Source organism: Mustela lutreola, chromosome 1 (assembly GCF_030435805.1).
Source record: "Mustela lutreola isolate mMusLut2 chromosome 1, mMusLut2.pri, whole genome shotgun sequence".
NCBI lineage: Eukaryota > Metazoa > Chordata > Mammalia > Carnivora > Mustelidae > Mustela > Mustela lutreola.
In genome coordinates, this window is record NC_081290.1 from 82,805,437 (window position 1) to 82,822,520 (window position 17,084).

The 17,084-nt window shown below is 35.0% G+C and overlaps 1 protein-coding gene across 8 annotated transcripts in view; it reads right to left on the bottom strand.

Moving 5' to 3' along the window:
- The window catches only part of LARP1B (La ribonucleoprotein 1B), a 136,363-nt gene that overhangs the window by 16,019 nt on the left and 103,260 nt on the right, over positions 1-17,084 (bottom strand). For all 8 annotated transcript variants that reach the window (XR_009352154.1, XM_059168861.1, XM_059168863.1 and 5 more), the window contains exons 13-14: positions 8,291-8,502; positions 7,731-7,837 (exon numbers count right to left, since the gene is read on the bottom strand). Coding sequence is in view for 7 of the 8 variants with exons in the window: in XM_059168861.1 (XP_059024844.1) it covers positions 7,731-7,837; positions 8,291-8,502 (319 nt within the window). In the remaining variant the exon portion in view is untranslated. The remainder of the gene's footprint in view (positions 1-7,730; positions 7,838-8,290; positions 8,503-17,084) is intronic.

Genomic DNA, 17,084 nt, shown 5'->3' on the forward strand with positions numbered 1-17,084 from the left:
AACGGGAGAGTCAGAAGCGGGGGAAGAGGCAGAAGCAGACTCCCAGCTGAGCTAGGAGCCTGACATGGGGCATGATCCCAGGACCTGGAGATCATGACCTGAACTAAAGGCAGATGCTTAACCATCTGAGCCACTCAGGCAACACTTACTCCCTCATTTTTAATTTGATGTCTTTCCTTTCTTTCCCTACTAGCTCTGGCTAAAACTTTCAGTACAACTTTGAAGACCAACAGTGAAATCAAATATCCTCCTTATTTATTTATTTATTTGACAGGGAGACAGAGAGCACAAGCAGGCAAAATGGCAGGCAGTGGGAGAGGGAGAAGCAGGCAGTGCTGAGCAGGGAGCCTGACGCAGGGCTTGATCCCAGGACCCTGGAATCATGATCCAAGATGAAGGCAGAGCCTTGTCTTGTTTCTGATTTTAGGAGAAACAAATTTCAGTCTTTCACCATTGAGAATGATGTTAGCTGTGGTTTTCTTATAAATACTTTTTACCATGTTGAGGGATTTTCCTTCTATTCTTAGTTTTCAGACTTTTTAATCATAAAAAGATGTTGGATTTTGTCAAATGTTTTTTCTATGTCAACTGAGATGATCACGTAGTCATTTCCTTAATTCTTTTTTAAAAAATCTTAAAATTAATAAATAAATAACTTTATTGTTTAATAATATATAATTATATAATACTTTTATTATAAATTTAATTTTTATTTTAGAGAGAGAGTCAGTGTGTGCAAACGTGGGCAGGGGGAGAGGGAGAGAGAGAATCCTTAAGCAGACTCCCCTCTGAGCTTGGTGCTTGATGTGGGGCTTAATCCCAGGACTTTGAGATCATGACCTGAGCTGAGATCAAGGTCGGCTGCCTAACCAACTGGGCCACCCAGGTGCCCCAGTCATTTCCTTAGGTCTATTAATATGATGTATTACACTGATTTTCTTAGTTGAACACTCTTGCATTACTGGGATAAATTCCATTTGGTCATGGTGAATAATCTTTTCAACACACTAATGGACTTTTTAAAATTTTATTTTTATTTATTTATTTTTTTAAGTAGGATCCAGGCTCAACATGGAGCTTGAATTCACAATCCTCAGATTAAGAGTCATGTGCTCTACTAACTGAGCCAGCCTAGTGTCCCTGACAACTGCTGGATTTAATTTGTTAATATTTGGTGAGAACTTCTGTATTTATATTCATAATTTACTTCTGCATCATTCACTTCTGCATCATATATTCATAATTTTATTTTCTTGTGATGTCTTTATCTGGTTTTGGTATCAGCATAATGTAGGCCTCATAAAGTAAGCATTCCCTTCTCTTCAAATTTTTGGAAGGGTTTGAAAGAGATTAGTGTTAATTCTTTAACTATCTGGTAGAATTCACTTCAAGTGGAGCCATTGGTCTGGGATTTGTTAGGCGAAGTCTTTGATTACTGATTTGATCTCTTTTATGCATGGGTTCAGATTGTCTATTTCTTCTTCAATCAGTTTAATTTGTATGTTTTGAGGAATCTGTTCATTTCTTCCAGGTTGTCTAATCTGTTAATGTATATTTTCACACTAATCTCTTCTAATCCTCTTATCTCTGTAAAATTGGTTAGTTATGTTTCCATCTCTATTTCTGATTTTAGTTATTTGCATCTTCTCTTTTTGCTCTGGCAGTCAGCTAAAGAAGCTTTGTTAGTTTTGTTGATCTTCTCAAAGAACCAGCATTTGTTTTTACTGATTTTCTCTTCTCTTTATTGTTTATTTTTGCTCTCATTTTCAACATTTCCTTCCTCCCTTCTGCTAGCTTTGCATTTATTTTGCTCTTCATTTTCAAGTTTCTTAAAATATAATGTTAGGTTACTGATTTGTGAACTCTTTTCTTTTTAAATGTAGGCATTTATAGCTATAAATTTCTCTCTGAGCACTGCTCTCCTTGCATTCCTTTAAGATTTGGTATGCTGTTTTCACTTTCATATCTCTCTCAGTATTTTCTAATTTCCTTTATGATGTCTTCTTTGACTCATGGGTTAAAAGTGTGTTGTTTAACTGCCACATACTTGTGAATTTTCCAGTTTTACTTCCGTTATAGATTTCTACTACCTTCATTCCACTGAAATCAGAGAAGATATCTTATATGGTATCACATTTAAAGTCTACTAAAGCTTTTGTTTTGGCCTAACACATGGTCTATTGTACAAAACGTCCTGTGTATACTTAAGAATGTATATTCTGTGCTGTTGTTGGGTAGACTATATTATACGTATATATACGTATACATATATATATTCTGCTGGTCTAATTGGTTTATTGCATTGTTAAGGTTCTCTATTTTGTTACTCATCTTCTGTCAACTTGATTTATGCATTATTGAAAGTAGTGTATTGAAATCTCCAACTATTCTTGTAGAAATGTTTATTTCTCTAATTTTTTTCAATTTTTGCTTTTAAATATTTTATTTATTTATTTGAGAGAAAGTGGTGGGAAGGGCAGAGAGAGAGAATCTCAAGCAGACTTCCTGCTAAGATGGAACCTGACAAGGTGCCTAGATTTCACAACCTTGAGATCATGAGCTGAGCTGAAATTAAGAAATGGATGTTCAACTGACTAAACCACCCAGATGCCCCAATTTTTGTTTCATAGACTATGAGGGGCTGTTAATAGTTACATATACGTTTATACAATTAACCCTTGAACAATGCAGGAGTTAGGGGTGCTGACACTCTACACTAGTCAAATATCTACATGTAAATTTTGACTCCCTAAAAAGTTTACTAATAGCCTACTGTTGAAGCCTTGCTGTCAGAAGCCTTGCTGATAACATACACAGTTAATTAACACATACTTTGTATGTCATGTGTATTACATACTATACTTTTATAGTATGTAAAGAAAAGAAAATGTTATTTAAAAATCATAGGAGGGGCGCCTGGGTGGCTCAGTGGGTTAAGCCTCTGCCTTTGGCTCAGGTCATGATCTCGGGATCCTGGGATCGAGCCCTGCATTGGGATCTCTGCTCAGCAGGGAGCTTGCTTCCCCCTCTCTCTCTGCCTGCCTCTCTGCCTACTTGTGGTCTCCCTCTCTCTGTCAAATGAATAAATAAAATCTTTTAAAAAATCATAGGAGAGGGGCACTTGGGTGGCTCACTGGGTTGAAGCCTCTGCCTTCAGCTGAGGTCATGACCCCAGGGTCCTGGGATCCAGCCCCACAGCAAGCTCTCTGCTCAGCGGGGAGCCTGCTCCCCCCCCCGCCCCGCCTGCCTCTCTGCCTACTTGTGATCTCCATCCGTCAAATAAATAAATAAATAAATAAATATTTTTTTAAAATCATAGGAGAAAATAATATTTATAGTACTCTAGTGGGGATGTAAGTATAGCTGGATTATATGAAACTGTATTCATATCAGTCAGCCTAGGATTTATTTTAGCTAAATTCTGCAGATTAGGAACAAATAAAATGGAAAGAGATGAGAGTCTACTCAGCTTGAGATCTGGAGATATTAGAGGTATAAAATAAGTCTAAGAGCAAGAATCTAGAATTCAATAAAAATTTAAAAGACACAAACTAACAAGAAAATTAAAATTTTTAATAAAATTTTTAATAAAAAATAATGCAAAAAAAAAACCCCAAAACAAACAGAAGGATATATACATCAGATGACCCACCTATTGGCATGATCACACAATGGACTTTAAAATAACCATGATTAGATTGTTATGTTGAAGGAATTCATGGAAAGGAGAAAATGCATGATAAAAAACTTCTGCAGGAAAAAGAGAACTATTAATAAGAAGTCAAATGGTAATGCAAAATATATAAAGCACAATTATCAGAAATGGAAAATTTCTCTGATGAGCTTATCAGGAGACAGGACACAACTAAAAATGAACAAGGGTCAATCAAAATTACCCAACATGAATTACAAAGAGAAAAAGTAGAAAAAAAAAGATCAGATCATCTAAGAGCTGTGAGATATTAACAAATGATCTAATATACATGTAATTGGATCCCAGAAGTAGGAACAAACAAGAACACAGGGCAAGGGCGCCTGGGTGGCTCAGTGGATTAAGCCGCTGCCTTTGGCTCAGGTCATGATCTCAGGGTCCTGGGATCCAGTCCCACATCGGGCTCTCTGCTCAGCGGGGGGCCTGCTTCCTCCTCTCTCTCTCTCTCTGCCTGCCTCTCCATCTACTTGTGATTTCTCTCTGTCAAATAAATAAATAAAATCTTAAAAAAAAAAAAAAAAAAAGAACACAGGGCAAAAAATACTTGAAGAGATAAGAGATGAAAATTTTCCTAACTGAATAAAAGACAACAAATTTAAGTGGGTAGGAGAAGAATCAATGAAACAAGATGGGATTGGGAGGGAGACAAACCGTAAGTGACTCTTAATCTCACAAAACAAACTGAGGGTTGCTGGGGGGAGGGGGTTTGGGAGAAGGGGGGTGGGGTTATGGACATTGGGGAGGGTATGTGCTTTGGTGAGTGCTGTGAAGTGTGTAAACCTGGCGATTCACAGACCTGTACCCCTGGGGATAAAAATATATGTTTATATAAAATAAAAAATTTTTAAAAAAAACACAAAAAAACCAATGAATCCAAAAACTTCAAAGAACCACAAGCAGGATAAATACCTTGTGAGTCACACATATATATATACACATATAACCATACCCATATCTAGATCCATCAAAGAATTTTATACTCAATAAGAATATCTTTCAAAATAGAAAAAGACAAACTTCTCCTGATAAACAAAAGTAGATAGAATCCACTCCTAACAGACCTGTACACTGAGAAATTTTTAAGAAATAAAGAACATTACAAATGGTAAAAATGAGAGCAAATGTTTGAAAAATATCTCACATTGGGGCGCCTGGGTGGCTCAGTCAGTTAAATGTCTGCTTTCAGTTCAAGTCATGGTCTCAGGCTTCTGGGACTGACCCCAGGAATCGTCTACCCATCTAGCTTCCTGCTCAGATGGGAGTCTGCCTCTCCCTCCTCGCCCTCCCCAATGCACTCTCTCTCTCTCTCTCTCTCAAATAAAAACTCTATAAATAGATAGATGATAGATAAAATAAAAATTTCTCATGTTTTTAAAAGACAACTGTCTAAAGAAAAGTAATAATAAAGCTATATCACAGAGGATGGGAGAAAATGGAACTTTATGGTATTAAGATTCTTATGCTATACATGTAGTGGTATAATATTATTTGAAAATAGACTAAGTTGAAATGTATATTATGAACAGGAGAAGACCAGTAAAAAATAAGAAATATAAGTGAGAGGCCAATGGTAAAGATAAAATAGAATTATTATAAAAACTCAGCCTGGGTGGCTCAGTGGGTTAAGCCGCTGCCTTCGGCTCAGATCATGATCTCAGGGTCCTGGGATCGAGTCCCGCATGGGGCTCTCTGCTCAGCAGGGAGCCTGCTTCCTCCTCTCTCTCTCTCTCTGCCTGCCTCACTACCTACTTGTGATGTCTCTCTGTCAAATAAATAAATAAAAAATCTTAAGAAAAAAAAAAAAAACTCAGCCAATCTTGGGGCGCCTGGGTGGCTCAGTGGGTTAAAGCCTCTGCCTTCGGCTCAGGTCATGATTCCAGGGTCCTGGGATCGAGCCCCACATCGGGCTCTCTGCTCAACAGGGAGCCTGCTTCCCTTCCTCTCTCTCTGCCTGCCTCTCTGCCTACTTGTGACAAATAAATAAATAAATAAATAAAACCTTTTAGATAAATAAATAAATAAATAAAAAGCTCAGCCAATCCAAAATATGGAAGAAAAAAGAACAAAGAAGAGATGAAAAAAGTAGAATACAAAATTTAAAAAAAAATTAAAATCAAAAGGGCATATTTAAATCCAACCATATCCATAATTACATTAAGGTAGGTGATCTAAAGATATGGATGTTGATAGTAAGGTAAGGCTGTGTGTGGAAGGCAGGGAATGCAGGGTGTCTAAGGGAACTCTCAGTACCTTCCACTCAATTTCTGCTGTGAACCTAGAACTACCCTAAAAAGTAGGTCAATTTAAAAAAATATACATTTTTTTTTTAGATTTTATTTATTTATTTATTTGACAGAGAGAGATCACAAGCAGGCAGAGAGGCAGGCAGAGAGAGAGGAGGAAGCAGGCTCACTGCTGAGTGGAGAGCCCGATGCGGGGCTTGATCCCAGGACTCTGAGATCATGACCTGAGCTGAAGGCAGTGGCTTAACCCACTGAGCCACCCAGGCGCCCCAACAGTCATTTTTATAAATACTTGTCTGTCACCCCTGAATTAAGCTCCAGAAAGGCAGGGTCTGTAATTATCTTGTTCCCTGCTATATACTCAGTGCCTAGGAAAGTGTCCAACACAACGTTAAGCCCCTACTTTCCTGATACATTTTACTTGTGGAAGAACATGGAGTGTTTATTCCCACATGCCTGGGAATAAATAAATCACTATATAGATGAATTATTAATAATGAAAGATATAACATAATAAAAAAATGAATTGTAAGGAACACATTCCTAACTAAATGTTCTATTAAATGTTCTAACTAAACTAAATATTACTGACTAAAATCTTTCACCATTATTTGTTGATCTCTAAATATATTGCTCTGATTAAGAAAAACAACAACAACAACAACCCACACTGGAGGGGTGCCTAGGTGGCTCGTTGGTTAAGCGTCTGATGTACAGCTCAGATCATGATACCAGGGTCCTGGGATCAAGCCCTATGTTGTTGGGCTCCCTGCTCAATAGGAAGCCTGCTTCTCTCTCTGTCTTTTCCCCGGCTCGTGCTTTCTTTCTCTCTCTAATAAATAAAAATCTTTAAAAAAAAATAGCCTGGAAAATAAACTCTCAAAATCACTTAGAACACAATAACCCTAAGTATACAATAGGTGTATAAAAAACATATACATATTTTATATTTTATGGATAATATATCTAATGAGAACAAAATGTAAAAGTACCAAATAAATAGCACTGGAAAGACAGAGGTGGAGATTTTCAGATCGTGATAAATTCACTAGCTTTTCTTTGAATGAAACTATTTAATCCTCCCCTTCTAGTAACTAAAGAATACTTTTTCCTAAGCTATATCTTCATTTAGAAAGTTGGTCAGATAATTATTCTGAAAATATCTACACAAACAGAAGTTTACAAGAAACACACAGCAAATAGCAGCAAATCACCTCTGCATCCACTGTATAAGATAAAACATACCATGTTATATTGAACAACTGGCACTATCAAAGGTTTGCTCTATCATCTCTTTTGAGGTAAATAAGTCTTAAAAAAAAATAAAGCTAAAACAAAAACCACTTACTACTAATAGTCAACTAATCTAAGTTATTTTCCCTCAAAAGGAAAAACTTCAAAATAACAAGGTGTTTTATTTCCATAGTCTTTTTATAGTTTGAGTAGTTTGTTTAGCACATTAATTCACTAAGAACCCACTATGCCACTGAGAATCTGGAATCTTTCATAAACTTAAATATTTTCTTATCTAAGAGTACACATTTGTGAAAACTAGTTTAAATGGGGAAAAAATTGTCCTATTCAATTATTCCTTAATGTACTTATTGGAAAATTGTCCCATTTATTTCCCTTTCTTCTGTTTCTTTTTAAAAACTATTTTCATTATTCCATATTTTGCTAACATATAAATTTTTAAATATTCCAAATGTCTAATTAGTAACTATTTTCAACAAACTTAAAATAAAAAACAAAGCAATGTTTGACAAATACAGTACCTGACAGCAGATGTTCTTGGCCCATGATCTCTGGAATCCATTACCCAACCAACATGACACTCTAGAGGGGGATTTGTACTATGTCTTGTTTTTCTCTTTCTTGGACTCTAAAGAAAAAGAAGTCAAACATTGCAATTATTTCAGTAGTGTGAACTTCACAAGTAAATTGAAACCCTCTGACTGTAAACTAGCTCAAACATTTTCATACTGTGGATGACACATTATGAAATCACATGAAGTCACAAAACTTAAACATCTCACATACAAGTTACAAAACTTAACAAAGAAGGTCCATTGCTAGGATTCAACCCAAGGATTAAAGGAAATACAATTTAGTGTGAGTCTTCATTATACCTTCTGATCAATATTAATTATGCTACAAATTTTAAGGAAGTTATTCCTTAACCTGAGAAAACATCACTGATAAAATACCATTTTTAAGTGAGTTCTTACAATCTAAACTATATATTTTTAAAAATATGATAGAAACTAAAAAGTCTCATTTTGGAATGTTAAAGGATATAAAATGCAGCCTTTATATTCCTGGTAGTTTTGTATACCTTTACATCAATAGCTTTTGGTTCTTTAACAACAGGATAAAATCTTGGTGTTTTATTTGGATCTTGTAACCTAGGTGTTCGAGGTGTTTTAGGTGTTCTTGCAGGATAAATTCTAGGAGAGTCTGGAACTGCCGTGGGCAATGAACGGGCCATTGTTACTGAAGATATTTCTGAAACATCAGATAGCTTCGGGGCTAATTCATCACTCAAACCTGCAAAGCAAAAAAGTAGTTAAATGCATTTAGATGCTAAGAAAGGGGGCACCTGGTTGGCTCATGGGTTAAGCCTCTGTCTTCAGCTCAGGTCATGATCTCAGGGTCCTAGGATCAGCTCACATCAGTCTCTCTGCTCAGTGGTGAGCATGCTTCCCCCTCTCTCTGTGCCTGCCTCTCTGCCTATTTGTGATTTCTCTGTGTCAAATAAATAAATAAAATCTTTTTAAAAAAAGATGCTAAGAAAGTATTTTACTTGAGAACAAAAGTAATTCTGAAATTTTCCACTCAAAAGACTTTTTCATTAGAAACATTTAAATATGTAAGAATAAAAAATAAACACTGTCTGCACGTTACCTACTTTACAAAATTTTAATTTTGCTCTATCTGTTTCTGACTTTTGTAAAAAGAAAAATAGTCTGAAGCCCACTATATAACCTATCCCAACCCTATTTCACTTCTCCTCAGAGACAACCAGGCTTTGAAATTTGGTATTTTTATCTATTATTATATACATATATGTAATAACATTATTTTGTATAATTAACTTCACATAAATGACAACATACTATATGTATTTTATAAGCTTTTACAGTCATATTTTGAGACTTGATTATTCAAATTCTATTCATATCGCTTTGGTTTATTCATTTTTATTGTAAGAGATTATGCTATTATACAAATATATTAAAATTTCCATTCTCCTGAAGCTACACATTTATGTTATTTCTAAATTTTTGGTATAATCAAAGATGCTACAGTGAACATTGTTAAATATGTCTTTCTTTACAGGTATGAGCATGTCTCTAAGGTTCATATGTGAAATGGAAATGTTGACTAAAATGACATATGTATCTTCGGATTGATTACTGATTGTCAATGTGATTTCTATAATGAATGGTTTCACCAGTTTATACTCCTAGCAGCAGCATGAAAAGTCTCAGCAATTTAATACCCTGGCTAAGATTAGGTTTTGTTTAGATGTTTAAATATTTTTCTCTCATGGGATTTAAATGGTATTTATAATTTTTGGTTCTAGTGAGCCTATTTTTATATGTATAGTCATCATTCAGATTTCCCCTATCATGAGCTTACCATTCATATCCTGACCATATTACTATTGGGTTGCTTTATTAATTAATTAATTAGTTGTGAAAATATCATGGTAATTAGATACTAATAAGTAAGCAAGCAGAATACATATGGTTTTTCTTCAGAATTATCAATTTGATCATCAATTCAATTTTTGTTCATCATTCAACAAATATTAAGTGCCTACTATATGCCAAGCACTATTCTAAACACAAGGCTATAAATTCAAAAGTGAACTTACCTACCCTATTGCCTAATTTCCCTAACTTCCCCCTTTCCCTCCCATTTAGAATGGGAGGATATCAGAACATTTTTTGAGGAACAAATTAGGTGATTTCATGTATCTACTTACCCATCAGTGTTTTTCTTTTGCCTCCAGGAGAAGTCTAATCTCTTTATCATGTCATATTAAGACTTTACTGATTTTGACTCCTCAACTGTCTTTCACCACTTCAGTTTTGGTGCCCCAGATAGCAACCTACTTGATCCTGTTTTCTTGCTTGATACCTTTTCATATGCTTTTTCCTCTCTCTGTAAGTCCCTTTCCCTTATCTTTTCACACCCAATTGAACTCATATCCTTCCTTTAATACCCAGCACAGATGTTACTTTCCCTGGGAACTTGAAGCATTACTTGAATATCTCTGCCAATAAAATTAATCAATTCTTCTTTTGTGCCACCTCTAAATTAAAATTTAGTTTTTATATATTATCCCGTTAGCCAGTAAGAACAAGTCCCAGTGGTTCCCTAAAAGGGCCACAATCTTATATTTGTATACCACTGCCTACAATAGTGATAAACATATACCCACCAAATGACTGATAACTGAATTGTGTTAATACAGATTTTCTTTGGATCAAAAAGCTATATAATCACAAGGATAAAACTATGATTATAAACTGAAAAATATGTTCAATTTAAAATTTAAATATTTAAAGATCTAGGGACAATAATAGTAAGCTTCCTAACATCCAGATTATGGTTTTCAAATTCCATTTCCCACTGATCTGGTCCTCTAAAAGAAATAAAGTCTGGAGCACAAAGTATAATATGAGCCTGAATTCAGTCAGAAAGCACTGAAATTAAAAAAGAAAAACAAAAACACACAAAAACAAAAACTAGAATAGGTCATGAGGATACAGCAGCAAACTTCAGTGGACCCCACCAGCCAAAAATGAAGTACTCTAAACACTAAAAATAATGACTGAAATTGATTAAAGATGTCAAATAAGAAAGTTCTATGAATTCATAATGGTACCTTAAAACTTAATCACATGTGTAGGTTGCTAGGGCACAAAACTCATTGTTCTAAAAATTGATAAACTGAACACAGAGAAAGAAACAAGCATTTATCCTTTTCCTGGAAAAATTGAAATTCAGAGTAACAAAAGAGTTGATAAAAGAACACTCTTCTTTACAGAATTCTAGGTAAGAAACACAGAAGGAATGACAGAATTAAAAGATGACTTAAAAAAAGAGATCATTTTGCAAAATAAATAAATAAATAAAGATCATTTTGCAACTCTAATGAAATAGAAAATCTAGGGAATTTCCACCAATAACTCTTAAAACCATTTAGTAAAATGTTTAAATGAGATTCAACATCAAAGATATGATCCCTGAAAGTAATAATTGATAAAGTGGACTTCGCTAAAATGATAAAAAAAAAATCTGATACACGAAAGACACTGTCAAGAGAATAAGAAAAGTCACAGGCTGAAAATATTTGCAAAAGACACATCTGATAGAGGACTTTTACACAAAATATATAAAGAACTCTTAAAATTCAACAATAAGAAAACAAACCAATTAATAAATCTCAACAGATACATTAAAGAAGTAATATATGTGGCAAATAATCATAGGCAAAGATGTTCTACATCAGATGTCATTGGGGAAAAATAAATGAAAGTCAAATACCACTATACGCCTATGAGAATGGCCAAAATCCAGAATACTAGCAACACCGAATGCTGGCAAGGATATGAAACAAGAGGATCTCTTATTCATTAATGGTGGAAATGCAAAATGGTATGGTCACTTTGGAAGACAGTTTGGTGGTTTCGCACAAAGCTAAACATATCTTACTATATGATCTAGGAGTCATCCTCTTTGGTACATACTCAAAGGAGCTGAAAAGTTATGTCTACACAAAAACTTGCACATGGATGTCTAAGTAACTTTATTCATAACTGCCAAAACTTGGGACCAATGAAGATGTCCTTCAGTAGGTGAATGGACAAACTATGGTATATATTATAGACAATGGAATATTATGCAGTGCCTAAAAACATATGAACCATGAAAAGACACAGATGAAATTTAAATGCACATTACTAAGTGAGAAAAACCAATGTGAAAAGGCTACTTACTGTAGAATTCCAACTATTCAATATTCTGGGAACGGAAAACTATGGAAACAGTGGAAAGGTTAATAGCTGCCAGGGGTTGGAGGTATGGTGGGGGAAAAGTGATAGGTGAAATACAGAGGATTTTTACTTTGTATGATACTATAGTGATGGATACATGTCTATATACATTTGTCAAAACCCAAAGAATGTACAATGCCAGGAGTGAACCCTAATGTAAACTATGGACTTTGGGTTATTATAATGTGTTTGTGTAGGTTCATCCATTGTAACAAATGCACCACTCTGATGTGGGATATTGCTATGAGGAAGCAGCATCTTTCACCAAATGGGTGATGGTCATGTAAGCTCCGGGCAGGGAGAAAAATGGGAAATCTTTCTATCTTACCCTTAATTTTACTGTGACCCTAGACCTGTTATAAAAGAAAAAAGTCTTTAGAAAAAAGAAGTTGAAGGGAAACTTTATGATGGTTGGGATCAGGCCAATAACATTTTTTTTAAGATTTTATTTAATTTTTTGACAAACAGAGATCACAAGTAGGCAGAGAAGCAGGCAGAGAGAGAGGAGGAAGCAGGCTCCCCGCTGAGAGGAGAGCCTGATGTGGGTCTCTATCCCAGGATCCTAGGATCATGACCTGAGCTGAAGGCAGAGGCTTTAAACCACTGAGCCCCCCGGTGCCCCAGGCCAGTAACATTTAAATCCAATGATCAATAATAGCACCAGTAAGACAGACTAAAAGACACTGTATGAAGTAATTGGAAGTAAATAGCTCCTTTGAAAAAAAAGTCTTGCCACCAGAAAATTAAAATCTTGAATATACTTAATGTTCTAAACCTAAGTACTAATTCATAGGTAATAGAGGAGATAAAGGAATACACTGATTGATATGAAGATAGAAACATATAAATCTGGATTGTAAGAAATCTTAAGACAATTTAACCAGTTTTTTCAATGAGTCATTGGCAAGGAAAAATAAGAGAAGAGGAATGATTACAGATTAAGAGTAACTTAATTGTCCTATCGATCAAATGGAATGTATGTTTCTTTGTTCCTGATTCAAATAACCAACTTGAAAAAGATAAATACCAGACATCACGGAAAACCAAACATAAACTGCATGTATATATGTTTGTGATATAAAATGAGGTACTTGCAGAAGTAATGGTATTTATTTGAATGAGATTCAACATGAAATACCAAAAACATATAGGGAACAAGGTATGGATGAAAAAAAAGTCAAACTATTAACAATTGTTAAAATTAGGTAAGAAAATTACATGGGGTTCATTAACAGTCCTCCCTTCTTTTGATTTTACCTAAACATTTCCATATTAGAAATTAAAGTTTTATATTTATTTTATTTGATTTAATTACATGTAAATTTTACCCACGAATAAGAGCAGATAGGTCAATTTTGTGAAGACTAGGATCTATAGAGGGTTATCTCAAAAGAAACATTTTATAAAATTTTTACAGTATATGTATACCAATTTGCAATATTTTGAGATAAAATATCAAAAATGGTTAAGATAACTGAAATAGCTAAAATATTTACAGTAGATATAGAATTGTATTATTAGAAATATAAATCATTAGGTAACAAGAAATATATTAAAGTTATTTTTTAGACAATTTTAAGCCCAGGATGCTATATGAATATCATCTGGATATCATACCTTCTTAATCAAAATGATAGGGCATCTTTTGTGCAAGAATGTCCAAAAATAGCATTTTTCATAATAGCAATAACTGGAAAAAATCAAAATATCAGCTACCAACTGGATAAACAAAATGTAGTATGTCTGTAGTATAGAATATTACTTAGCAATAAAAACATCAATATCAGCAATGACATAGATTAATCTCAAATATACTATATTAGTTGGAAAAAGCCAGATACATGAAAACATATCATATGGTTCCATTTATATGAAACTTCCAACAAAAAGCAGATCACTGGTAACCTCAAAGACTGAAATTGAGTGTAGAGACTGACTGCAAATGATCATGAGGGAGCTCTCTAGTGTGATAAACTGTTCTAAAACTGAATTCTGGTGCTACTGGACAACTATACAAAATCTCTGAAAGTCATGAAACAGTACACAAATGGGTTAGTTTTAGGGTATGTAAACCACACCTCAAAAAAGCTATAACGAAACAAAACCAAAGACCACTCTTCAGGGAACCTCAATTGTGACTGTCAATCATACAGTTTCTGCTACAAGTATATCAAAGAAGACTGATTTTAGAGAACTAGGATAAAGTACTGATTTTCAAAGTATAGGTCTACCAGTATCATCAGCATGACATGCAAACTTGTTAGAAGTGTACATGCTCAGGTCCCACCTCCATTTACTAAATCAAAAACTCTGGGTATGGAGTTGTTTAATTTGTTTTAACAAGCCTTCTAGGTGAATGTGATACTTGCTGAAGTTTAAAAACCAATGGAGGAAGGAGTATGCTAATTATTCTTCTACTTAAGATTTTCCAAATTTTATAACTGTCTAATCAAATCTTGGGACAGTTGCATACCTGAACCATCTGAACCTTGTCCCTAGCCCTCATTGTCTTTATAGGTAGGAACTGCCTTTATAAAACCAGAATAATATCATGCTGTTGGTGTTCAATGAAGATTGACAGTTAAAAAAAAAAAAATGCTGTACGAGGACTGGCAATTTAGTTTTCTTTTCAAAATAAAATGCCTTTGAAGCAGGACTAAGCAAGTGTTTTCTGTAAATTAAAGACAGTATATATTTTTGGCTTTTCAGGTTATAAAGTCACTGATGAAACTAATCAATCCTGCCATTGTAACATAGGCACAGATCACATGTAAGTAAAGGTGTGGCCAGATTAGGCCATGGCAAGTCAGTTTTGATTTATCATATACTCACTGTATCAGAGCAGTTAGATATAAATCCAAATACTGGATTTACACTTTGCTTACAAAAGAAGTCATTACAACCATATTTCATATATTAAGTAAGATAGAGGAATGTATAAACATATCAAAAAGACATAAAAATGATAATAACTAAACTTCTAGAGAAGAAAAACATAAAAGCTGATATTTAAAATGCATTTAATGGGTATAAAAATATATTAGATATTAGAAAAGACTGATGAAGACATAGGAATAGAAATAACCCAAACAAAACAGAAAGAAAAACAAACTGGGGAAGAAAAAAAAAAGAGAGAGAGCATTAGTAAGGTAGGGAACAACTTCAAGTAGTCTAATATACATGTAATTGAGTTCTTGTAGTTGAAAAGGAAACAGAAAAGAATTACAGAAAAAAACAAGTTTTTACAATATAAAATGTTGGGGCACCCAGGTGGCTCAGTCAGTTAAGTGTCTGCTTTCAGCTCAGGTCCCAGCCCCACAGGGAGCCTGCTTCTCCCTCTGTGGGTGCTCTCTCATCCCTCTCTTTCTCTCTCAAATAAATGAATAAAATCTTTTTAAAAATAATAAAGTGTAAAATGTTAATTTAAAATAATGGCTGAAATTTTTCCAAATTTGATTAAAAATATATGCACACATATATCCAAAAACTCAAAAAGCCTCAAGCACAGGAACATGAAGAAAATTATACCAAGACAATCATAATTAAATTGCTTACCACAGGGGATAAAGAGAAAATATTAAAAGTTGCCAGAAGGGGAATGCAAGCTGGTGCAGTCACTCTGGAAAACAAGATAGAGGTTTCTCAAAAAGTTGAAAATAGAACTACCCTCCGACCCAGAAATTGCACTACTGTATCTTTATCCCAAAGATACAAATGTAGTGATCCGAAGGGGCACGTGCACCGCAATGTTTATAGCAGCAATGTTCACAATAGTCAAATGATGGGAAGAGCTTAAATGTCCATTAACACATGAATGGATAAAGAAGATGTGGTATACATATACAATGGAATATTACACAGCCATAAAAATGAAATATTGCTATTTACAAGAATGTGGACAAAACTAAAGAGTATTATGCTAAGTGAAATAAGTCAATCAGAGAAAGACAATTGTCATATGATCTCATTCATATGTGGAGTTTAAGAAACAAGGCAAAGGACCATAAGGGAAGAGAAGAAAAATGAAATAAGAGGAAATCAGAGAGGGAAACAAACCATAAGAGACTCATAATCAAAGGAAACAAACTGAGGGTTGCTGGAGGGAAGGATGGTGGAAGGATGGGATGGCTGGGTGATGGACACTGGGGAGTGTATGTGTTATAATGAGCACTGGATATTATATAAGACTGATGAATCATAGACCTGTACCCTGGAAACAAATAATGATCTATATGTTCATTAGCTGAATTCAGGATTTTAAAGTGGGTTCCTGTGAGTGTCAACCACTCTGAAAATTGGCCAGATAAAACTTGGAGAAAGAGGGACATAGTTTCTGTAAACTTGGAGAGAGAAGTAGCAGAGGAAGTAGAAGGAAGAGATGGGAGTGTGACAGAGCCAATGAGAATTGGCTCACATACCCAGATGGATATCTTTTTTTTTAAATTTTTTATTTTTTATAAACATAGATTTTTATCCCCAGGGGTACAGGTCTGTGAATCACCAGGTTTACACACTTCACAGCACTCACCAAAGCACATACCCTCCCCAATGTCCATAATCCCACCCCCCTTCTCCCAAACCCCCTCCCCCCAGCAACCCTCAGTTTGTTTTGTGAGATTCAAGGCCTTATATCTGTTGGGCTCTCTGTATTTATCCACTTTTTTTTTTTATTTAGTTATTTAATTAGAGAGCATGTTTGCAAGCGGGAGGAGGGGTGGAAAGGGAGAGAGAATCCAAAGCAGACTGTGCATTGAACACAGAGCCAAGGTGGGGCTCAATCTCATGATCCTGAGATCATGACCTGAATGAAATCAAGAGTTGGGCACTGAACTGACTGAGCCACCACCCAAGCACCCACATCCTCTTGCTTGCTTGCTTGCTTGCTTGCTTTTTAAAGATTTTATTTATTTATTTGACAGAGAGAGACACATAGAGAGAGGGAACACAAGCAGGGGGAGTGGGTGAGGGAGAAGTAGGTTTCCTGCCAAGCAGGGAGCCCAATGTGGGGCTCAATCCCAGGACCCTGGGACCATGACTGGAGCTGAAGGCAGAGGCCAACTG